The sequence below is a fragment of the Mus pahari genome, chromosome 10 (assembly GCF_900095145.1).
Source record: "Mus pahari chromosome 10, PAHARI_EIJ_v1.1, whole genome shotgun sequence".
In the NCBI taxonomy this organism is placed as follows: domain Eukaryota; kingdom Metazoa; phylum Chordata; class Mammalia; order Rodentia; family Muridae; genus Mus; species Mus pahari.
Genome location: NC_034599.1, coordinates 17,012,382 through 17,035,781, shown reverse-complemented (window position 1 = coordinate 17,035,781; position 23,400 = coordinate 17,012,382). Strand labels below are relative to the sequence as shown.

The 23,400-nt window shown below is 49.4% G+C and overlaps 1 protein-coding gene across 6 annotated transcripts in view; it reads right to left on the bottom strand.

Annotated features, from left to right (window-relative positions):
- Positions 1-23,400, bottom strand: part of Smarca4 (SWI/SNF related, matrix associated, actin dependent regulator of chromatin, subfamily a, member 4) — a 91,034-nt gene that overhangs the window by 21,908 nt on the left and 45,726 nt on the right. For 3 of the 6 annotated variants that reach the window (XM_021206547.2, XM_029543634.1, XM_029543635.1), the window contains exons 15-29: positions 22,180-22,330; positions 20,069-20,232; positions 15,130-15,196; positions 14,246-14,356; positions 12,962-13,204; positions 11,358-11,471; positions 10,731-10,838; positions 9,822-9,908; positions 8,300-8,346; positions 7,059-7,225; positions 5,129-5,292; positions 2,735-2,962; positions 2,362-2,460; positions 2,020-2,097; positions 1,271-1,489 (exon numbers count right to left, since the gene is read on the bottom strand). In XM_021206547.2, coding sequence (XP_021062206.1) covers positions 1,271-1,489; positions 2,020-2,097; positions 2,362-2,460; positions 2,735-2,962; positions 5,129-5,292; positions 7,059-7,225; positions 8,300-8,346; positions 9,822-9,908; positions 10,731-10,838; positions 11,358-11,471; positions 12,962-13,204; positions 14,246-14,356; positions 15,130-15,196; positions 20,069-20,232; positions 22,180-22,330 — 2,047 coding nt within the window. The remainder of the gene's footprint in view (positions 1-1,270; positions 1,490-2,019; positions 2,098-2,361; positions 2,461-2,734; positions 2,963-5,128; positions 5,293-7,058; positions 7,226-8,299; positions 8,347-9,821; positions 9,909-10,730; positions 10,839-11,357; positions 11,472-12,961; positions 13,205-14,245; positions 14,357-15,129; positions 15,197-20,068; positions 20,233-22,179; positions 22,331-23,400) is intronic. The other 3 variants (XM_021206548.1, XM_029543636.1, XM_021206549.1) reach the window with 1 other exon arrangement.

Below are 23,400 nucleotides of genomic sequence, written 5' to 3'. Positions count from 1 at the left end.
GGGTGGGGAGGACACGGGAAGATAAGAGTGCAAGGCCAGCCTGGGCTACACAAAACACAAAAGTTCAATCGGTCAGTTAAAAATATGCTAAGTAGTGCTCATTGGAAGCACATACACTGAGAAGCTTAGTGTGGCCGCTGCCAAGGATGACACACCACCTGTGAAGTATTCCAGATTTAAAAACAAAAACTGCCAAGGGCACTAGTGGCCGCCAATGTAAGATGACAAAGGAGTTAACCCAAGCAATCAGGAAGAGCGGGGCTTTTGGCGAATGACGAGGCTGATCTGATGCTGACAGGAAGGCTGCCTGACTCGAGCGATGGACCTTCAAAAGGAGCTATGTGTGGTATGTAAATCCCACTTCAAAAACCTGTGCACAAAACTTAGCAATGTGATGACATGAATTGAAAGCCTCCTAGTGCTTTGTAAATGTGAAACCGAAGACAAGTCCTTTAGAAGTGAAGGCCTTACTACACAAAGGACTTTCTTTCTGTAGTTCCTAGCCTAGGTTCTGGAGGATTCTGAGGGGTGCCCACCCCAAGGTTTGTTTGACTTCTTGGCAGGTTCTTTTCTTTGATAAGGTCTTGCCATGTAACTCAGGTTGCCCTTGAACTCGTCTCAAGCTCAGAATTAGAGACCTGACCATCACACTGGCTTCCGGGATGTGTCCTAGATGAAGCTCTTCTTTTTGTTTTTTTGAGACAGGGTTTCTCTGTGTAGCCCTGGCTGTCCTGGAACTCACTTTGTAGACCAGGCTGGCCTCGAACTCAGAAATCCGCCTGCCTCTGCCTCCCAAGTGCTGGGATTAAAGGCGTGCGTGCGCCACCACGCCCGGCTACGACGAGGCTCTTCTGAGCTTCCATGGCTACCTGAACACACTGCAGGACCACAGAGATCACCCTGGATCGCCACCTGCCTTCCTGTAATAGCTACTTCTGGGCTGTGCCTTAGGGCTAGATTGAGGATCGCTAACACCAACGCAGGCCTTAATGCCAGACATCTGGTACTTTTCAGCTATGACCTTACTCACCATCTGCAGCTACTGCTGGCTGGAGAGCTGCTATGTGCTCTCTGCTTTGTGTGCCTAGGGCAGTCAGCTCAGCTGCAGGCAGGGACCTGACGTCCCTATGTCCTCCTGTTGGAAGCCTTGCAGCGTTGAATATAGCCAACAATGAGGGAAGCTATCAGTTTGGATGACCCAAGAAGGTCAGCCTTTGCTCCCAACCCTGCCTGGCATGGTCTGCGGCGCACAGCCCTCTCAGGCATGTACCTTGAGCCACTGCTTCTCTGTCAGTGAGTCGCTGTAGTCTACCTCCTTGCGGTGGCGAGAACCACGGCCGAACATCTTCTCCTCTTCCTCTTCACATGTCAGCCGCTCCACCTCTGCATCATCCTTGATGATCCAGGATGGGAGCTCATCCTCTTCCATCAGGCGTGGCTTCCGCTTGGGGTTGCGGGCTTCTTCACGCCGGCGGTCCAAGTCCATGCGCTATGATGTGGGTGGTGGGCAGAGGATAGAAGGCAGTTAGCAGAGCAAGCAACAGCCTTCAGAATGGGCCTCACAGGGACACTAGGTGATGAAGAGTTAACAGTTCTTCATTTTGGGGACTGACCAGTCTGGCTGCCACAGCAGACCTCGGTAAGAGGTTGGACCATGGAACACAGGTATGCCCACAACAGGGCAGACTTAGAGGAAAATACCAGGCCTACTGAATCCAGGTAAAACTGAAAGATCTCCATCTAAACTTCATACGAGTACTTAGCATCATGGGGGATCATCTGTAGCCCAGACCCTAGATAGCCCCTCAGGCCTCCAGTGTCTACTTGAGTCCTCTGTAAAGGGAAAGAGTCTTTGGGCAAGCAGCCCAGAGTGTACAGCAATGGCAGTGCAGTGTTCCGAACTACATGAGGGTGAGCTGGAGGCATCAGGGAGCTGCGTAAAGAGGAACAGCAGCTCCAATAGCCACAGGGATGCTACTATCATCACTGTATCTGTGTGGTCCCAGTCCAGGTGCTCACCATGAAGAGGTCAAACTCTTCTTCGTGCCGGGCAATCATCTGGTTGACGGTCTCATCATCGGGCACCTCATCTTCCTCCTACAAGATTGCAAAGCTTTAGTCTGACTGTGGTGGGGCTGGGTTGGGTGGTGGCCAGGCTCGGAGGTGAGTGGCAGAATCCGTCCGAAGATGAGCTGATGAGCTGGAGGTCCCAGGCTGGCTGCGGTGGAGGATCCCACGCGTCAGCAAGAGGCACACACATTCGCACAAGCACACGCACGCTTCGTGGGGTCAGGCCCTTGCTGGCCAGTCTCAGCAAGAAGCTGAGTTGAGTGAGCGTGGAGACTGAACTACCCCTCTCACCTTTAGAGGTGGCTCCTCCAAGTCGGGGTTGACGCCCGCTGGCGGAGGGGCAGTGTGGGCGAAGCTGGCACTGCCGCTGCCCGTGCTGCAGTGTCTGCTCTGTGGATAAATACAGGACTTCAGTCTCCAGGGCTGTCAATGCGGCCGTCTGTCAGCAGCAGTTTAGAAAAAAACCCACTTCAACGGGAAAGCAAGTGCGCATCCTCTTTCTGCTCAGCCCACACTCCCTTTACTCCAAAGGGACGCAAAAAAATAAAAATAAAAAACCAAAAAACCAAAAACAAAAACCAAGAGTGCAAAAAAGGTACAAAACCGACAACGAAAGCCTCATGCATCCACCACTCACGCTGGGCCAGGCCGGCACCACGCTCACCTCGTCCTGCTCCTCATGCTCCAGGATGGCCTGCAGGAAGGCGCGCCGCTCATGGCTGGACGACTTCTGGTCGAACATGCCTGCCTGGATCACCTTCTGATCCACATTGAGTTTGTATTTGGCAGCAGCCAGTATCTTCTCTTCCACACTGTTGACTGTGCACAAGCGAAGCACACGCACCTCATTCTGCTGCCCAATACGATGGGCTCGATCCTGTGCTTGCAGGTCCTTGGGAGAGGAGGTGGGTCAGTCTGGGGAATTCTAGACATCAAGCTTAGCTTCAGCCTACAGCTTCAAAAGCCAGGAACCCAAGAAGGGACCTGTGACCTGTCCCTACGAGCCTGGAGGGACCTTGTACCCATAGCAGATGTCTGCTTTCCTGGGACCCAACAAATACTCCACCCCCTCAAAAAACAAACAAAAACAAACACCCCCCCAATCCAACCATGTATTTAAGTGTGAGCTTAAGTGTGTGCACGTAAGCATCCACTGGGCACAGAAGAGGGTGTCAGAGAACCTGGGATTGGAGACGCTGGGTACCATGGCGCTCTGCATGTATATTAACTGCTGAGCCACCTCCCTAGCTCTATTTTTTTTTTTTTTTTTTTTTTGAGGCTAACTCCTAGGACAACACTCTGGGCAGCCCTTGTCACAGCTCCACAGCATGGCCATGTCACAGCTGTGGGCTTTGGCACTTAGGAGCCTACTATGCTGATCACAGGAGCTTCCATATAGATTGAGCAGATGGGTGTGAGGAGGGTGGTATAAGGAATACAGCAGTCAGCTCCTGTTAGCGGGGCAGTGAAGCTGCCAATAGTATTTCTGCCGTTTCCAGCATAGACTGTCTGAAATTCTCTTTGGGCCGGCCAGCCTGTGTAAACAGGCTGAGTGTCAATAATGTTCCTCAATTTGAGACTCATACCTGATCATGAAAACAGAAGGGACTTGTTTGACAGTTGGTCCCCAGGTCTATCAGGATGCTTACTGACAAGGCTGGCATTGAGGATGTGTCCCTGCTGGCCCTGCACTGGCCTCTGCTTGACTGTTATTACCTAACTACCTCTTAGGAAAATGGCCCATCAGTAGCATCGGAGCAGAAACTACACTGATACTCATCACTGGATTGACACAGTGTCCACCTAGGCCATTTAGCCATCAAATGGATAATTACTACTAGATCTGCCAGAGATTACCAGTGTGAGTGGCCATGTGCACCTAAGTGGCCAGCATGTGAAGAAAATGGTCATTACTGTGGCAATCACTTATTTTATTTAGAGCTGATCTGACGAGAGCAGTGGCTCTCAACCTTCCTAATACTGTGACCTTTTAATACAGTTCCTAATGTGGTGGTGAGAACCAACCATGAAATTACTTCTGTTGCTACTTCAGAACTGTAATGTTGCTACCCTTATGAATCATAATGTAAATATCTGTGTCTTCTGGTGGTCTTAGATGTCCCCTAAGGTGGTGCAACCCACAGGTTGAGAAACTGTTGGACGACTGGGTCCTTGCAAAAGTGCCCCAAGAGTGACAAAGTTTCTTTGGGACTAATGGTCACTGAATAAACAGAAAACGGACAGCGGCCCACTAGGCTGGAGGGAAATGTCTTGGAGCTGTTAGATTCTGGAACACCTTGAAGCAGAGGCAACAGTCAAATAGCTTTCTTTACCACTGCCTCCTCTGGAGAGGTGTGAGCAATGAATGATTGCTAAGTGGGACAGGAACACACCAGTACAGATCAAACCCATCATCAGTGTGTGCCCGGCAGATGCAGGATGATAGGAATGGAGACACTGTTTCATCTTGTATACTAGCATGTGCATTACAAACCAAACTCATGTAGTTTAACTGCATGAAGAGACAGGGCACACTTGCTACTTGTCTTCAAACTGTTAAATGTACGAATCAGCACACCATAGCATCTTTTGGCAGAGGGGCCTCAGGGCAAATGTGGCCAGGAAGCAAGAAGAGGTAATGAACAGAGCTTGCAAGGGTCTGGTTTTGCTGAGTAGGACTGTGTGTGGACTAGAGGACGGGTCTGCAAGGTCTGCAAGGCTGCACCGCCATGACAGGTATGGCACTATCAGCTATGGAATCCAAGAACTATTGTAATGTTAAGGATGGAGCCTGGAGCTTGGAGCCTTATGTGGGCGAGACAAAGGCTATATCCCTGAGTTGGCTATAGCCCATATGTACCTAGGAATACAAATATAATTGTTGGAAAAATAGCTCTCAAGTCAGGTTGTGAGGTCACTTCCACTTTGAAAAGCAGGAGGGAACCATGACCACTGAGGATTAGTGAACGTACTTCTCAGGCTCCCAGGACAGGGAGAACATCAGGGAGACAGTGACACTAAGACAGGAATATCCCCTCTCCTCTGCCAGTGTATTTACCTGGTGGGGATTCCAGTCACTGTCAAAGATGATCACAGTGTCAGCTGACTGCAGATTCAGGCCCAGCCCCCCAGCACGGGTACTGAGCAGGAAAATGAAATACTCAGAGCCAGGTTCATTAAAGGTTTTCAACAGCATGCCCCGGTCTTCTGCTTTTGTAGTTCCTGAGAAGCACAGGAGAAGAGGGTCAGGAGGGTGACAGAGTGGTGTTGCAGGTCACAAGAGCCACAGATATACTCTACAGGTGTAAAGGGTTAACCAGACAGTGACTTGGAGGTACAGCCTGTCATTACCGAATGCTACCATGCTCAGGAGATTAAAAAAAAAGGAAGGAGGGGGTGGGGGCTGGGGTGGGTGGGGGACAAGATAAGCTGTTTCCTGTAGGACACAAGCCATTGGAAGAGGAAGATACTGGTAGGCTCTTAGGCTACCATCTCTAGGTGCAATGCTTCTCGATACTTGTTCACTCTGTCCCTTATGAGGAGAGATACCACATAGCTAACAAGGCTGATGCCATACTCTGACAAGGAACACAGTACCTCAGCGTTAGTGGACTAGTGTGGTGAGATGAACCAGGAGCCACAGCCTTGGCATGTACCCTTAATTCTCTTGCAGTAAGTTTGGTTAGCTTAGAGAAAAATCTATACGTAAGAACTGAAACCACTGAAGCCTTCCTTGGACTCCTAGCTCACAGGGGGTAATAGGCCTATACCTCATACTTGCCACACTGTGTTCCTTGACCTTCTGCCCACTCCGTGAGCAGCTTTAACACCGCATGCAACACACACAGCAGAAACCAAACAGATAAAAGTCCTCAGGCACCTAGTTGATTGAGCAGACGGGGACCTGCATAAAGTAGGGCCTGGTGCTTACAAGGACAGGGGAGGCAGCTAAAGAGGTCTAGCCATTTGGATCTCAGCAGTTTTTGGCCAGCACTGAGCTATGTGAACATACAGAATGGGATGGTGGTTTAGCAAAGGTGGTGCTGGAGCACCTAAGGAGGGGCTGGGGCCAGTTGGATGTATGGAAGTTCTGGTTAGCACGTTCTAGATGAAGCTCCATAGAATCACACAAAAGATGAAGCAATCAAGTCCAGGTTCTAAGTCCCTGAAACAGCTTTAAGATGCAGCATAACATTAAAAGGTCCGGGGCACAGGGAGAGGGGACAGGAGAGGCAAGGTCTCGAGTAAGGCACACCCAGCTCCTGAGCCCAATAAAGGCTCTGCAAGGAGAACAGAAAGCTGCTAAGTCTTGTTGGTTCTGAGGTAATCCTCCAGTGTGTCTTCCCAGGATGACAATGTGGGACACTAACTCCAGGGCTTCCCAATCACTTGTTCTGTTAACAATGCTGGTCTTTTCCTCCCTGAAATACCTTGTGGAAAGCAGGGAAGGTGGAAAGACATACTGTGGCAACTGGTACACAGAGCCTCTCGGGCAGTGCAGGACCTTGCCTGCAAGTGGGCCAGGGTCCCACTGCAAGTGAGCATCATTCAGCTCTTGGCCAGGCCTGTTAGGGGATGTGGCAAAATAGCTGGCTGCGAGTCGGGGGAAAGCTTTGCGTTTCTGTTGTTAACACTGAGCAGTAGCAGAGTCTATTTAAGGATGGGGCTCAGAATGCAGGAGAGCTGCACGTAGGTGCAGCTCTACCGGAGCCAGAGAACTCTCAAGGTTCCACATTGGCAGGGCTCCTATGTTCATGCACACACGATAACAATTTGTGCAACTTAAGCTGAAATGGCACTGTCAGAACCCACACTACAGAATACAGCACTGCAGTGAAGACTCTAGCAAACAGGAGACTAAACACCTTCAGGCCCTCCTTCTTGTTCCAGGCCGCTACGATGTTCTCAAATGCAGGGTATACACTGGACTTCAAGTCCATATAACCAGGTCAGGAATGAGTATCTCCAGCAAACTGTCCTCTACTCACCATCAAGCCTGAGGTATTTGAAGCCACGGTATGCAAAGTAGTCTTCCATGATGGTCATGAGGGAGGTCATTTGGCAGAAGAGTAGCACTTTATGGTTCGTTGCACGGAGTTTGGGTAAAATTCTATCAAGAAGTTCAAATTTCCCTGAGGCACGGTAAAGGTCCAATCTAGTCCATGGAGGGAAGAAGGGAAACATAAAGTCCCTCAGTCACACGCCTGGGAGCTCAGTGATGAGTGCTGCATCTAGGCTGCTGGGCCGATTCAAGCAAAGAAGTGGCTTCCCGAGCAGGGCCACTCACTGCTACAGCTAAACTCTGGTCACTGCTAGTCAGAGTACACTACTGGTGACCACATATGTCCATGCCACCTCACCAGGTCACAAGGAGAATAAAAAACTGCGATCAGACATGATGCCCAGTGGGCTGGGGAGTTGGCTCAGGGGTGAAGTATTTGTCCAGTAAGCTTGCTGACCTGCGTTCAGTCCCTAGAACCTATGTAAAGGTAGAAATAGAGGAATGGTTCCACAAAGGAACAGTGCTGAGCTGGAGCTGCTCTGAGGATGGTGGGTGTGCTACCATAACATTACAACAGCTCACACTAGAAACAGACTATAGACTAAAAAATCCTGCGTACCATAGTGAAGCGCTTGTCTAGGATAGCGAGGCCCTGGGCCCAGTCTCCAGTGCAGCACAAAGCACCGTCACCCTCCTAATTACATGCCATGCCCTTACAGGTAAACACCGGGGCTGGAAAGGTGGCTTCAACTTCAAGGATGTCTGGAAGAGGAACATGGTAATACTCTAGAGCTGGCATCCAAGGCCAACACCACCGACTTCTATAAGTGTGGTCTGGAACCAAGCATGGTATCACACACCTATGATCGTGGCACGTGGAAGCTGAGGCACAAGGATTCCAATTGTTTCAGGAGGAAGATGATTAGCCATCCTGGGCTACGTAGTTACATAAATGCCTAGTTCACACATTGAGACTGTGTCCCAACAACCCAAGAGGAAGAAGTGGAGCCTGCACTTGAAGCTGCAGGAAAGGTGCTCACAGAGTATCAAGGGTAGAGTGGGCAGATTGAAGCTCAGGTGTAACAGAAGCTGCTTAGCATTACACTGTGGGCAGTGGAGTTTAGGTGTGGAGGCCTCAGATAGCAGATAAATGCTAACCACAGCAACAAAGCTATAAACCCCCCCCAGCAGACTGCTACCCACTCTCAGAGCTGGGAAGCTTCTCACCCTTGCACGATGCCGCCGGTGAACCCCAAGTGCTCAGAAAAGGACTCCTGCAACAGGACAAGAGATGGATCAGTGCCAAGGCAGGGAGGGACTGCCCAGTCAAGCCCATGGTCCAAGCAGCCACTGCAGGGGACCGAGAGGTCACACTGGTAGTTATCCTCAGCCTGCAGGGCACAGAGTCCAGATGTGGATGTCCAGCTTGGACTCAGTGCACCAATGCCAACCCTCATGCTTTCCTGTGAAGGGTGGGAAGAAGACTATGCGATATTAGGCACCAACGTGAACACCTCAGACCCCCTGAAATGGAACGCTAAGGCATCAGGGGTCTTAAGTGACCCTGAAACTGTACACTAAGAATACAAACACATGCTTGCTTTTTGGGCAAGAGTCCAGATTCTCCAAAAGTGCAGTTAATCATGATGACTGTGGCTGTGGTCACATGTGTGACTCATGTTTGTCCATGGCAGCACTCCATAACCTGGGGGTAAGAAGCTCTGACAGACACGTGTAACCTCAGGAGTGGGAACACTTCCCAAGGGAGGAGTCCCCAAACACAGAGAAAATACCTACAAGCTGACTGTTTTTTAAAGATTTCTTTATTTATTATGTATACAGTGTTCTGTCTATATGTATGTCTACAGACCAGATCTCATTATAGAGATGGTCATGAGCCACCATGTGGTTGTTGGGAATTGAACACAGAACCTCTGGAAGAACAGCTAGTTTTCTTAACCTCTGAGCCATTTCTCCAGCCCAGAGGTGACTCTTGAGCAAACACTTTTAGAGACTTTCATTTTCAGTCCCATGATGGCTTTGATAAGCACCTGCTGAACTGTGCACACCCAAAACCAGAACATGTGTTTCCTTGCCACAGGCCTGGGTTAAACTGGCCAACTCTCCCCACCCCTCCCCCAAAACCAGCAAAAGGAAAACTTGACAGATACAGATGTAAAGACAGTGGCTAGTGAGAATACCTTAAGTCTTCTTTGTTTGCTTGTTTCAAGACAGGCTTTCCCTTTCTCTGTGTAGCCCTGGATGTCCTAGAACTTTCTCTGTAGACCAGGTTGGCCTTTACTCAGAGATTTATCTGCTTCTGTCTCCTGAGTGCACCATGCCTGGCTGTCCTGGAACTCACAGACATCTACCTGGGTCTGCCTCCCGAGTGTTGGAACTATGGCAGCTCCTTAGCCATTCTTAAGGACTGAGGAGACAGATATGCCCTGCTGTACTCATGACAACCTGAGTTGGATAGCTGGCACTTAGGTAGAAGCCAGGTTTGCTGACTGATGTGAGTAACCCCAGAGCTGTGTAGAGAAAAACAGATCTGTGGAGCTCATTAGCTACCATGTCTAAAAGTTAGCGAGCTCCAAGTTCAACGAAAGATATCTCTAAAGTGTAGGCAGAGGTTAGTGAAGGCATCAACCTCTGGCCTATACACACATGTACACGCATGCCCACAGGCATCAGGGACAAGTAGTCTAGCTCTGCCACCAAGAGCCAGGCCTCTGGGCTGTGGCCTTACCTCGATGTGCTGGAACATGTAGGGGTGGTTGCAGATCTTGCGCAGCTGCATAATAGTGTTCATCAGTGTCTTGGTGCCACCTTTGCCCTGCAGAGGCACATGAGATGGTAAAACAGAACCCTGCCTTTGGGGCAGGATGGAGTTGGGTGGGGACTGGGCAGGGTGGTAGAAGGCCCAGAGCAAGCTGGTGGCTGTCTTTGTGGCCATGCTAGGGAGGGAGTTCTCTGAGAAGTCCTAAAAGACTAACTGGCACAAGGACTGAATGGAAGCAAACATAGCAAACGGCAGAGAGCAAGTACACTCACTGTACAGCTACACAGAGAAGGGTGTGGTGATCTGTACTAGGGAGGGAAGCAAGGAGCGCAACGCTCCAGCGCACAGGTATAAAAGGGCCTGAACAACAGAGACACACCTAAGGCCATGGCTAGGGTGCTGGGTATGGATTGCAGGGACTGGTAATTGCCTGGGTGGGGGACAAGCCCAGGCCTGCTTAGAGGGGGTGTAGGATGACACTCTTGAGTGCTCCCAAGAGAGCAATGGCTCCCCCTCCCACTCTTTCCAATGTGGGGATGCCCTCAGTAATAGAAAGAGGAAGGGTGCAGAGGCCATGACAGATAAGGCTGCGGGGAAAGTAAAGCTCCATAGGACTATTCCCACTCTGCGTCAGTCAGCTTCCTGCTGTCACCAGGAAGGCAGGGCCTCAAACAAGGGCAACTCCAGAAAGCAGCCTAGTAAGTGTCCGCAAAGGACAATCAGCACTACAGCTGTGGCTGTTTGAATGCCTGAGGGATCGGGCAAGCAAGTCTCCTGGGCAGAGTACTCTATTCTCAGATTCCATGGTGCCCTTCATCTATCCTCCCTCTCCCTTTAGACAATCGTGAAACAGAGAAAGAGGGACCTGGAACAAACCTTCTTGTCCTTCTCGGAGCCGTCAGTCAGCAGCACACCTTTGGCCTGCATGTGACGGTACAGCACACGCTGCAGGGCTGACATGTCGCATTTGATGACATACTCTACCTGTGGAGCAAAACAAACACTCTTAGGCCATACAAACTTAGACTGGGTTGTCTGTGCCACCAAGTGGACCCTTGTGACCAGCATTCTGACTAGAACATGGGGTATGAGGAAGGAGCCCTCAAAGTAGGGAGATCTGGGAAGAAGAGGAGATTCTGGGTCAAAATGGGTAAGTTGTCCACATTCTGGAAGGTTTTCCACAGCTTGTCAGAAAATAAACGGTAAAGTCAGAGAGGCAAGCCAAGTGTGGGTGCATAGAGCAGAGGGCCCACACCACTGACACCACTCAGTAGATCTAACCTGAGCCCTGGCCTCTGTCTGTGGACAGGAGTTTGGACAAGGACACAGCAAGCATGAGTGTGACAAAGTTGGGTTCTGAGCCAGACCCTGGCTTTGCTGCACAGTGGTGTCAGTCACCACTCCAATCCCGAGGAGCAAGCGTGTCTAGGGAAGGATCACCTGACCACACTTACCCTGGGGACAACCCTGCAAATGGCACCTGTGGCTTCTGCCAACACCAACCTTCTCAGGGAGCTGGGCTTCAACTTCCTTCTTGAGCCGCCGCAGCAGGAAGGGCCGCAGAACCTTGTGTAGGCGACGAATAATGAGGATAGTCTCCTCCTCATTCAGGTCCACCTGAGAGCCGGACAGTCAATTATAACACTCCCTCCAAAGGAGGGGGCAGGGCATAAGAAGGGCATCTGTGTCAAGGACAGCAGCTGTCACGTGGTACCCATGTGCCCTCTGGGAGAAGAGGAAGACACTCATCCTTGGGAAAATGAAAATCTGCTGCATTCTGTGAAATTTATGACATGCCCAATGGCCAGGTGCCATGCTTACCTTATGCCTGAGCACATATGACAGTTGGCTGCTAGTCTCCCTTAGACAGTACAAATTTGGTGTTTACAACCACAGGATCAGCTGACCAAAGTCAGGCAATTTGGGGCATTATAAGCTTGTCTGATCAATGCCAAAGGCTACACTGACACCAGCCCCACACCCTCCTCTCTTGGCCTCAGAGGAGTCATTGTCTAAGAAGTACTGCTATCAAGGGTACTACCCTTCTGCTTCAAGGCTACATTAGTTAGCATTTAAAATGTCTTTTCTTTACTTCTCTGTGTGTGTCTGAGGGTGAGTATACCCCATGGAGGTCACAGTTGGTTCAGATTCCACTTTGTGGGTTCTAGGACTCAAACTCATCACCAAGGACTGGTGGCAAGTGCTTTTAGTTGCTGAGCTGCCTTGTTAGCCAGGGGTCCATTTATTTTATTTGACTGATCGATTGATCGGTTTTTCCATGCAGGTTTCTCTGTATGTGTAGCCCTGGCTGGCCTCACACTCAGAGATCTGCCTGCCCCTGTGCTGTCAAGCCCAGTTCCGATAGCCCCACTGAAGTGAACACCAGGAAGGAGAGGCAACTAAGATGGCATAGGCCTGAGCTTTTCTGTTGTGCTCTGGTCATCCCTTTTAGAGCTTCAGCCTGGAGGAAGAGAAGCTCTGGGAATAGAGCCTCAGAAAAGAGCCTCCTTCCTTACATGGATTGAAAAAAACATTGATGTCCCTTTCACAGGGGCTGGTGCCTCAGCATGCCTCCAGGGAGGATGGGGAACTTGTGATGAGTGCAATGGATACCTTTCTAAGACCGGAGGAGGCGCCTGGCTTCTGCCCAGGTTCACAGGCTAGTTGTCTAACCCCTTCACAATGCATATGGCTTGCTGCAAAACACACCAGCACTAGTACTGCGGACTAGAAGCTCAGATTCTTCACCAGGGAGACCTGCCCTCTCACAATACAAAGAACATGGCCTTTGGATCAGTGCCATCACACAGCATCTACAGATGCTGACTGTAGAGCTCTTTATAAACAATGTCAAAGCCTAGCCCCACTGATATAGTAACTAAACCTTCTCAGCTCCCTGATATGCTCAATGGCAAGTCTTGCTCCTTGTGGAGGACCCATAGTTCCCACTGGGACATCTGGCTTCTGTCCTGCTGAAGTCTTGGGGGCTGCTTGCTCTGATAGCACAGACTCTGCTATGTGGCCAGTGGGCACACAGGGTCAGTCTGAAAGGTGGTTGAGCCTGGGAGGGCTCCCCATAGGCTACTTTCCACTCCAAACAAACTCACCTTCTCTCCAGTCATGGCAAAGGGTGCATTGAACCACTGTTCGAAGGTGCTGCAGCTCTTGAAGATAGTGGGGAGCAGGAAGTTAAGCAGGGCCCAGAGCTCAGGCAGCTTGTTCTGCAGCGGTGTGCCTGTAAGAAGCAGGCGCCGAGGGGCCACGTAGTGTGTGTTAAGGACCTGCGTCAACTTGCAGTGGTGGTTTTTCATGCGATGTCCTTCATCCACGATCATGTACTTCCAGCGGATCTGCAAGGCCAAGAAGAGGTGATGAGAGGAGATGGCAGGCTGCAAAGTGACCAGTATGTTCAGCAGGAACCACCAGACAAACTCTCCAACACATGAAGTGTAGACAAATGGGTGAGGAGCTGAGCCAAGGCTACACTGTCAGAGGTACAGGGTAAAATGTACTCTGGCTTTCCAAACAGTAAGAAAAAGGTGCTCAGCACACCGCCCCCAGGGAGGCATCTGGAACATTGGCTGCAAGTAGCCATGCTTGTGCAGCAGGTGGCATAAAAGCAATCTGAATGTTGCTTCCCAGAAGGGGCAGTGCCAGGCCTTTCCTCCCAGAGTCTGCCAGTGACCCCAAGGACAAGGATAGACAATGTTAGGGTTCAGGTTGGAGCCCCAGGAGAATTCTCAGTTAGGTTTCCTATGACTATAAGGACTTCTATCTCTCAGAACAGGTGTCCATTTGAACACCTTGTGACCTGTAGTGAGTGCACACATTGTTAGGTATTGTACAGGGAAATGTGACGGTGGGAGAGGGCCCCAATCTCAAGTGAGCTCTTTAACTAACACTCTCTGCTGGAACAGCAGCCCAGGGAGCACACAAGCATAGGCAGAGCTATCAGGTAACTTCACACTGTATAGCTCTCAGTAATATGAGGTGAGGCCATGCCTCCATGGACAGGGACCCCATTCCAGTCCTACACCCACTCACTTGCTTCCTCAAGAGTCCTCCAGAACCCACTCTCAATGTTCCCTGGGAGAGGGCCACCAGGACCACATACAAGGCCTTGTCTCAACCTGATAATTCATTTTACAGGTTCTGGGAGATGGGTGAAGGGCACTTATTCAGGTCCTATGGGGGATCCTAACCTGAACTAGGGCCTGCTCAGGAGACTGAGGGAGCCAGGGCATGGCTTTCCTTATACAAGTGTATACCATGCAGACAAAGTACAGAGGGATCACTTGCAAGGGGCTATGACATAGGTATGACATCAGGTATCAAGATCCTTAGGCAGCCTGAGCCCTAGGCCTGCTGTGTTTTACGTGAGGACACACTACCTTGGCCAGGATATGTTTGTCTTTGATGATATATTCATAGGTGGTCAGTAAGACATTGAACTTCCCACTGCGAAGCTGCGGGACAAAAGCTCGCCTTGCCGCTGGAGAGCCCTGTAAAGACAAGATGTGAACAGTTGACTTGGGAATAGTGTTCTTGAAGAATACAGCCAGGAGACTGCTGCCTGCACCATCCTCAGCCACACCCCCACGGTCTGATCAACTCCGTCTTTCTAGCTCCCACACTTGAGCCTCTACCCTGGGAGACAGGCCCCTCCTTTATCTGGTAACAGCCAGGACAATCACTTCGGCCTCTCCTCACTGCCCGGTCCTTCCTCATTTCTAGTCCCCAGTCTCCTCCATGACTAGTTTCTGGACACATCAAGCTCTTGCAACAGCAACAGCATCCTTACACCACAGACACAGGATGAAGAGCCCGAGGCAGAAGTAAACAGTGGTATGCATTGGTGGGCTGGTTCCCTTTCCACCTAAGTTTCCGATGCCCATACCCGAGGCTGCCTCCTCCTAATACATTGAGCATTAATCTGAATTGGGCCCGATGCTTGGCACAAGCCTGGCTAGGTACCTACAACACCCAGCACCATGACACCCCAATGGTCTATGTTCATTCTGTCCTCACATAAGATATATATTGTTGAAACAATGTTCCACAAATGAAACTTAAAATGACTTAAAATTAAAAAAAATAAGTAAGAAACTACACATTCTACATTACCACTAAGAGCACCTGTGCATCAAATGAGCGCCAGGCCTAGGAGCCTTGTGCCTCTAGCACACACTGGCTTCTCTCTTTGTGCACCATCACCTTCCTTGGACAAGACTGTCTCCTAACAAGTTGGAGGACACTTCTTTAGCCTGTGACGTACCTTGTAGGAAACCTTCACCACAGAGGGGGCCCACTTGTCAAATTCATACGCCCAGTTTGACAGTGTCCTGAAGGGAAAGGAAGGGACAGTCAAGTTCTATGCTAGGCAATAGTGAGGCCAACAGGTCTGGTCTTTAGAACTGCCACAGTAAACTCTATGTGTCCAATGGGAACTTTGTGCACAGAAGTGGGAAGGGGGTATGAGTGGCAGCACCCAAAGAGGGAAGACACCCTGTTCCAAGTGGAAAGAACAGACACTCACAAAGATGTGATACTTGTATAGCTGGCCCAGGGCAGAGCCAAGAGTGGGTCCTAGGCAGCCAGCCCTAGTGGGGATTCACAGGCACCTTGGTGAGTGGATATGTACGATACTGCAGATGTGCTGCAGCACATGTGGCTGGCCTCCCAGTGCCAGCCAGGGCTTTAACACATGGGAATACAGGAAACATGGTGATCCTGTGACTACCTTAGACTGAAAATGGAAGCTATGGATGACCCAGAAGGAACAGAAGGGGGAGAGCAGGAGGTAAGCAGAGACCAGGAACACAGGGGTGGGAGGTGGGGGGTGGGGGTGGGCGGGCGGTCAGAACCAAGGCCTTTCTCAGGACAGGTCTTGAGGACCAGAGATCCTTCCACTGGGAGAATCCTGGGAGGCTGAACAGGGGAGAGAAGTGGCTACAGCTCAGGACAAAGCCTCCTCCCCAGTCTTGATTTTCTTGCCAGAAACTCCACTCCTAGACTTTCTAGCTACTGCTTAACAGAATCCCATCTAATAACAGTTCAATTTGCTGACATCACACTGGCAAAAGTTTAACTTAGTCAGCTTAGACCCTTTCACCCGCCACCCTTTTGGCAACCCAGGTGAGATGATAGAGATGGTACAATCACGCTGCACCCATAAGGCAAGCAGCCTACAGATGGCTGTCACTAAGTAAGAGTAAACAAGAACAACACTTAAAGGTGGGGGAGGAGCACGCCTTTAATCCCAGTACTTGGGAGGCAGAGGCAGGAGGATTTCTCAGTTCGAGGCCAGACCTGGTCTACAGAATGAGTTCCAGGACAGCACTGGAAGCTTTGCCTAGCTCTGGGGCTCCCCATTAGGGAGTACCAGCCAGACACCCTGACTGAGCTACCTGGTATTACTGTTACTGCAGAGCATGGTGGAAGCCCAAGAGAGGCACGAAAAGGAGGAAGGCTTGAGAGATATGGAGACTTGCGGCAAGCCAGCATGCCATGTTGAGCCTGGGAATCAGGGCAGACACAAGGATATAAGGCAGGCAAAGAACTCATACGGGAACAGCAGTGTAGCTGGCAAATTGGGACAGCTGGATACTCAATACTAAGACATTCCCTAGGGCACAGGGAGTACTGCTAGCCAGGAGGGGTAGGATGAACAGCATGACCACATGTCTGGACAGGAATCATGCAAAAAGGCTGTAGGTCCAGGGTCCAGTGTCACACCCACTGAGGAGGCAGCACGGAGCACTCTAACCATGACAATGGAAAGCTGTGGTGGTTTGAATGAGCATGTCCCCATAGGGTCATATATTTAAATATTTGGACTCAGTAGCTGGGAACAGTTTGGGAAGGACTAGGACATGTGGTCTGTTGTTAAGAGGTGTCATTCTTACACACCTTACACACTCTTACATGCTTAGAGGTGTGTGCTTTGAGATTTCAAAAGCCCATATTATTCCCAGTGTCTTTCTGCACCTTGTGCTTATGTATTAGTTCTTGAGTTCTCAGGTGTTCCTGCCACCATGCTGTTGCTCTGCCACCATAAATTCTAACCCTCTGAAATCCTAAGCCAAATTACAAGTTGCCTTGGTCATGGTGTTTTGTCCCAGCAATGGTGAAGTAACTAAGACAGGCTCTCGCTACACGCTGTGAGGATCAGACACAGCAGCCAGCCTGGGAATCAGCTGCTTGTTGTGACTCGGAGAACCTGAAGACCTGGAGACAAACGGCAAGATAGAGGAAGGCGAGACCACCTCTATGTACAGCGCCATGCAGCCGGAAGAAGGCTCACTCAGTTACTGGAAGGCAACTCTGGTGCCCTAGCCATCTCTCTACCCTCTCCTCACTTTATATCTCAGACAAGCTTGGAGTGCCGCGCCGCCCAGGTTGGCCTTCTGCCTCAGCCTCATGAGTACACAGCATAGGTCCTAATGCTGGGGCTCCTTAGCGCATGAGCGGATCCAGAACTGGGACAGGAAATGGAAAGAGGTGCCAGGGGAAATCAACTGGACAAAAAGCAAGATGTGCTCTAACCTCAGGCAGAACTGGCTACATACAGGGATAGGGATGGCAGCTAAGAGGCCAGGTTAGAACAATGGACAAACAAAAGAAATCAGCCCATGTTAACAAGAGGCTAAAGACACAAAACACACACGCCTACTGATAACACATGGGATGTCAAAAAGGGAAGGATTTCAGATGCTGCTTATGTATCCACATCCACAGCCCTGAGCACTCAATACAACAACGCAGCAAAAACCCACAAGCACACCCAGCAGTGAACCTGTCTGAGAAGCAGTCAGGGTTGCTATGGGCATGGTGTGGACAACAAAGAAGGAGAAAGAGGGTGCTTCACTTCCACAGCCAAAGGGACCATTTGGACATGAGAACACCCCAAGGTACCCACAGTGAGGATGGAGCAGGAGCTTGGGAAATACATATCAGCACTGGCCTGGGGCATAGTGCAGCGGCAGAACATTTGCCTAGCATTCTAAAACCCTGGCTCCATACCCAACATCTCCAACACAAAATAGTGAAGAGGCTTTCAGAAAGTTGAGGCAGAATCTTGAACTCAAGACTAGCCAGGGATAAATAGTGAGAGTCTGTCTTAAAATATAAATAACAGGGCTAGAGAGATGGCTCAGTGGTTAAGAGCACTGACTGCTCTTCCAAAGATCCTGAGTTCAAATCCCAGCAACCACATGGTGGCTCACAACCATCCGTAATGAGATCTGATGCCTTCTTCTGGTGCATCTGAAGACAGCTACAGTGTACTTAGATATACATAAATCAATAAACAATTGAAATATGTCAAAGTCAAAGTTATGGAAATATGGAGGAACTGTGACAGGCCATAAAGAAGCTCTAACAACTACCGAGCTTGGACAGAATAACGAATACAAGAGCAAAACTGGTAGAAGTAACTGAGATTGAAGTGCACTCTATGGCATCTGGCCAGCATTGGTCCCTCAACTGTGACTGCACCTTAAGAACAAAAGACATATCACAGGGAAGATGAGGTTAAGTGCAGGGGCCTCTCAGGGAGCCTGTGGCTGCTGTCACATAAGAGAACAAAGGCATGAGTCCTCATGTAAGAAAGTCAGCAAAGGACAGGAGGAGGCAGCTTTTCCTAGTGGCAGAACTACAAAGAGCACACAAAGGAGCCATGGAAGACCCACAGGGACATGTGGTGGCTATGATTTCTCCAGTGGCAGAAGGAACCAGGCATCGGCTAGGGCCAGGAGGCCACCACTAAACACTTAATAAAGGAAAATCTGAGCCAGATATGGAGCTGCACACCTCTAATTCTAATACTTGGAGGCTGAGGTAGGTAGATCTCTGGGTTCAAGGCCAGCCTGGTCTACAAATCAAGTTCCAGGACAGCCAAGGCTGTATTAAACAACAACAACAACAAACCCCAAACCAAAACCAATAAAAAACCAGGAAGACCAACAGAATCAACTAACCTGGACTCTTGGGACTCTCAGAGACTGAGCCACTAAGCAAATAACAAAATGGGCCTAGGCCTCCCCGCACATATGTATCAGATGTGCAGCTTCATTTTCGTGTAGGTAAAACAAATGGAGCGGTGGCTAGCCCAAAAGCTGTTGCCTGTATGTGGGATTTGTTCTTCTGGCTGGGCTGCCTTGTCTGGCCTCAGTGGGACAGGAAACATGGAGCCTTGCAGAGATTTAAAGTGCCTGGAAGGAAGGGTACCAGGGGTGGGGGCGGGGGGGGACCCTGCCTGCTCAGAGAATGGGATAAGAAATTAGGGGAAAGGTTGGTGATGGTGGGGGCCAGTGAGTGGGATGTAAAGTAAGTAAAAAAATAAATAAATGGTTCAAAAAAAAAAAAAGGAAATTCTCAGTTTACAGGCTTTTGTTGACACATGGAGTGGGTGGAACACAACCCTAAGAGACTTCAGACAAACCCTAACCTAGGAACAACCTTTGTGCCCAGGTCTCAAGCTCATAAAGGACTAAGATTTGAAACTAATGGCTCTGAATGAACACGTGGTAGTGAGCTCAGGGATTGTGCTCAAGGGTGAGATCCAGTCACACACAGAGACAGCAGGAATAGACTACACAAAGGAAAGCCAGCACACGGGAGGGCTGAGGCAGGTGAACTGTTTGGTTGGGTTGTTTTAAATTCAATAGATTCCCAGAACCGCTGAAAGCGAGAGGCCACTGGAACCAAGAAGTGGTGCATGGGATACTCTAAAATGTGAGATGCCACACAACAGCAAGCACCTGTGCCGTGCTGAAATCTGACTAAGAGAACATTGGGCCCAATGCAGGGCACAATGTCAAGAGAATACAATAATCTTTGCTTAACAGAGCCAAAAGTAGCCCGTCAATTCCCTCTAAAGAAATCTAAGAGCTGACCCATGAAATATGGGTAATCTCCACAACCTTGCCTCTCAAAGCTAGAGAGGCAGGCAGCAATGGGTTGATGTGTCTCCTAAATGCAGACATGACTGAAACAATATCTCATGCTATTCTGTACTTAAGAAACAACCAAGTAAAGACAGACAGAAGGTAGCCACGATGCGAAGATCATCACGTGAAGACAAATGGAAGATGGTCACAGAGAGGCTCTAGACCAACCCTATGGCACACTCTATAGACAATCTACTTCCACCCTGAAGAAGGAAGAAACCCACGCAGCAACCAGGCTGTGAATGGAGTTGGGCCCATACATACGAGAGAGGCACGATGATGAGGAAGGGCCCGTTGATGCGCTTGTGCTCCATGAGGTATGTGATGAGCGCGATGGTCTGGATGGTCTTCCCCAGCCCCATCTCATCAGCCAGGATGCCATTCAGGTTGTTGTTGTACAGGGACACCAGCCACTCCAAACCCTTGATCTGAAAGGGCAAATGTAAGGAACAAGTTCACACAACAAATATGTTATCTGTGACTACCCTCCAAGGTTCTGTGCCCTGGACGATCCCACTTTCCTGCTGTGCTCACTCCTAGCCCTGCTGGCTGTGAGACCACAGGCTGCCGGGGTAAGGATGACTCTAAAGAACAGTTCTGCTTTATTTACTTATGTTTTTATGAAAGCCATGGAACAGCAATTACTATCACCTGACAATAAGGTAGGAGCTATCAAAAAAAAAAGACTACATGTTCCTTGATGTGTTCCCAACAGAAACACCTTTAAACCACTGCAGCCTTCTCCATGCTCCACTTCTCCATCGCTCTAGCTGGAACACACTGCAGCAGACACCAGCTATCCTGTTTTCTTGCCTTTGCTACAGACAGTCTCTCTTCTGTACCATGTACGATCCTCATCCAAACACTAGCCCAATCCTCACTGCACATTCAGTCACTCATGAAACACTCTGAACTCCAGGTCTTCACAAGTGGCTGGGGGGTCTATTACATTCTGGCCCCAACCAAAGCACAACATGGTGGAAGTCACAGAAACCACACAAATGAGATGCCACCTCAGAAATCGACCTATTTTCATTTTAAACTTATTTCACTACTTATGTCTGTGAGTATTTTGCCTGCAGGTGCCACAGGTGTGTCTGGTACCCATGGAGGATGTAAGAAGTCATCAGATAGGATCCTGAGACTGTACTCACAGATTTGAGCCACTACAGTGGGTGCAGAGATTCAAACCCAGGCTTAAGACAGGTTTCAGTGCATGGATCAGGAGAGAAAGAAGAAGACAGATGTGCTGGGCAGGGAGCTGTGAATGGCTCCCAAGTATAGGCATGGGTCACCTAAAACTTCTGTTTTGAATGTCTATGACATACAGACCATGTATGCATGTACATATGTATGTGGAGGCTAAGCGTTGTTCATCAGTGTCCCTTGATTACTCCCAATTCCCTTAATATTTACTGAGGCAGGATCTCTCACTGTACCCAGGGGTCTAGAATCTGGTAAGTTTAGATAGCCAGCTTGCTGGAGATGCTGTCTCTACCTCTTTTGTGCTGGGACCACAAAAAGTTAAACTACCTGCCTCATTTTCACATCAGGTCTAGAGATCTCAATTCTGATTTTGTTTTGATTTTGATTTGAGACAAGTTTCTCTGTATAACCCTGGTAGTTCTGGAACTCCATCTATATATAGACCAGGCTGTCCTGGAACTCTACTGAACACATGAAAAAGAAAATTTCCCAGACAAGCTGGGAGTGGAGCCATGATCTTTTCACCCTTATAGAAAACCCTCCCAAAAGAAGGACCATTCCTCTGCTCCCAGAAGAAAGTTGAAGTTCCAGGGAGCTTCAGATCTGACTCATGCTGCAGAACATCTATGTGAGGCCCGTGACTGTACAGAGAGGCTATCTGAGAGCGCCTATGTCCTTTGTACATAAAATGCTCCCAAGCCTGGCACCTCATTGAAGTCTTAAGGCCTTCTGGCAGCCAGAACACTTACCCACGGCTGCTTTACCGAGGAAACTAGCTAGGTGCAGTGTTAAACACCCTTAATCAGGCAGAGACAGATGAACCTCTGCTGAGTTTGAGGCCAGTTTAGTCTACATAGTGAGTCTGAAGTCAGCCTGGAATAAACAGACCCTGTCTCAGAGACAAAACCAAAACCAGATGCAAAAATTGTGGCTTGCCGGGCGTGGTGGCGCACACCTTTAATCCCAGCACTCGGGAGGCAGAGGCAGGCGGATTTCTGAGTTCGAGGCCAGCCTGGTCTACAGAGTGAGTTCCAGGACAGCCAGGGCTACACAGAGAAACCCTGTCTCGAAAAACCAAAAAAAAAAAAATTGTGGCTCTTCAGGAAAAGTAAGTGTTGCTTAGGTCCAACCCCCAGCCACCCGGCCTCCCAGCTGCCTCTTTGCCTTACCTGGTACTGTTTGAGGACACCGTTGACCATGAGGGCAGACTGCTTATCTACTCTCTCTGTGACTGCATGGGCCACAGCATAGTAGGACTGCAGGCCACGAGCAAGGGCCTGGGACACACCGTACTCATCGTCCACGTCTTGCTTGGCGTTCCTGGAGGGAGCACATATTGCATGAGGACACAGGATCCTGTCTTTGACAATGTACTGCCACTAGCTTACATCAGCTCACTCTGCCTGTGACTTACAAACTGCAGTGGACAGAGGCGGGAACCATACCACAGGTAGCAGTTGATTCGAACTCATGAAGGACCAGATAGTCTCTGAGATGACACAGGTCCCAACCGCATCAACAAGGGTTAGCGTGGATCCCTGCCATTCCTCATGACAGAACACACTTGTTTTAATTAAATGAGCAGCTGCTCGCCTAGCACACTAAGCTGCACAGACACCAGCACTGTCTGTAATTAGACATTTCTGAGATAATCTAAGCTCATTTTGCTGCTGTTTTAAGATTATCCTAATCTTGAGACAGGGTCTCAACTATGTAGCCCTGGTTGGCCTTGAGTCTGCCATTCTCCTTCCTAAGCCACACATTTCAGGAGCTAGCTCGAGAACTTTTTCTTCATTTTAACTTTCTGAGGTTTTAAAACACCATTTATTTGTGTGTATATAAGAGTGTACACACACCACCACAGATATGTGGGAGTCAAAGTTGGTTCTTTGCTTGTATCACACGGGCTTTGCAGACCAAATTCAGGTTTTCAGGCTCGGCATCAACATCAACTACCATTGCCAGCAGAGCCAGCTCATGGGTTCTTCACCTTCTAGTTTTCTTTCTAAAACCAGAGTCTCACTGTTGTAGCCATGAGTGGTCTAAAACTAGCTACACAGACCATACTGACCTAATCTTGTCTCTACCTCCTAAGCGCTGGAATTACAGGAATCTACTTCACTCCTGGCTCAATAATTGTTTTTTTTTTTTCTTTTTTTTTAAAGATTTGACAATTAAAGATTTTTTAATTGTACATCTATGTGGCAGAGGGGTTCTGTGTTTATGAGTAAAGGTGCCCTCAAAGACCAAAAGGTACTGGATCCCCTGGAGCTAAAGTTACAGACAATTGTGAACCAGTCAGCACTGGTACTGGGAACCAAAAACAGGTCCTCTGCGAGAGTGGTAAATGCTGAGCAATCTCTTTAGACCCACCCTCCCCTCCCCTCCCC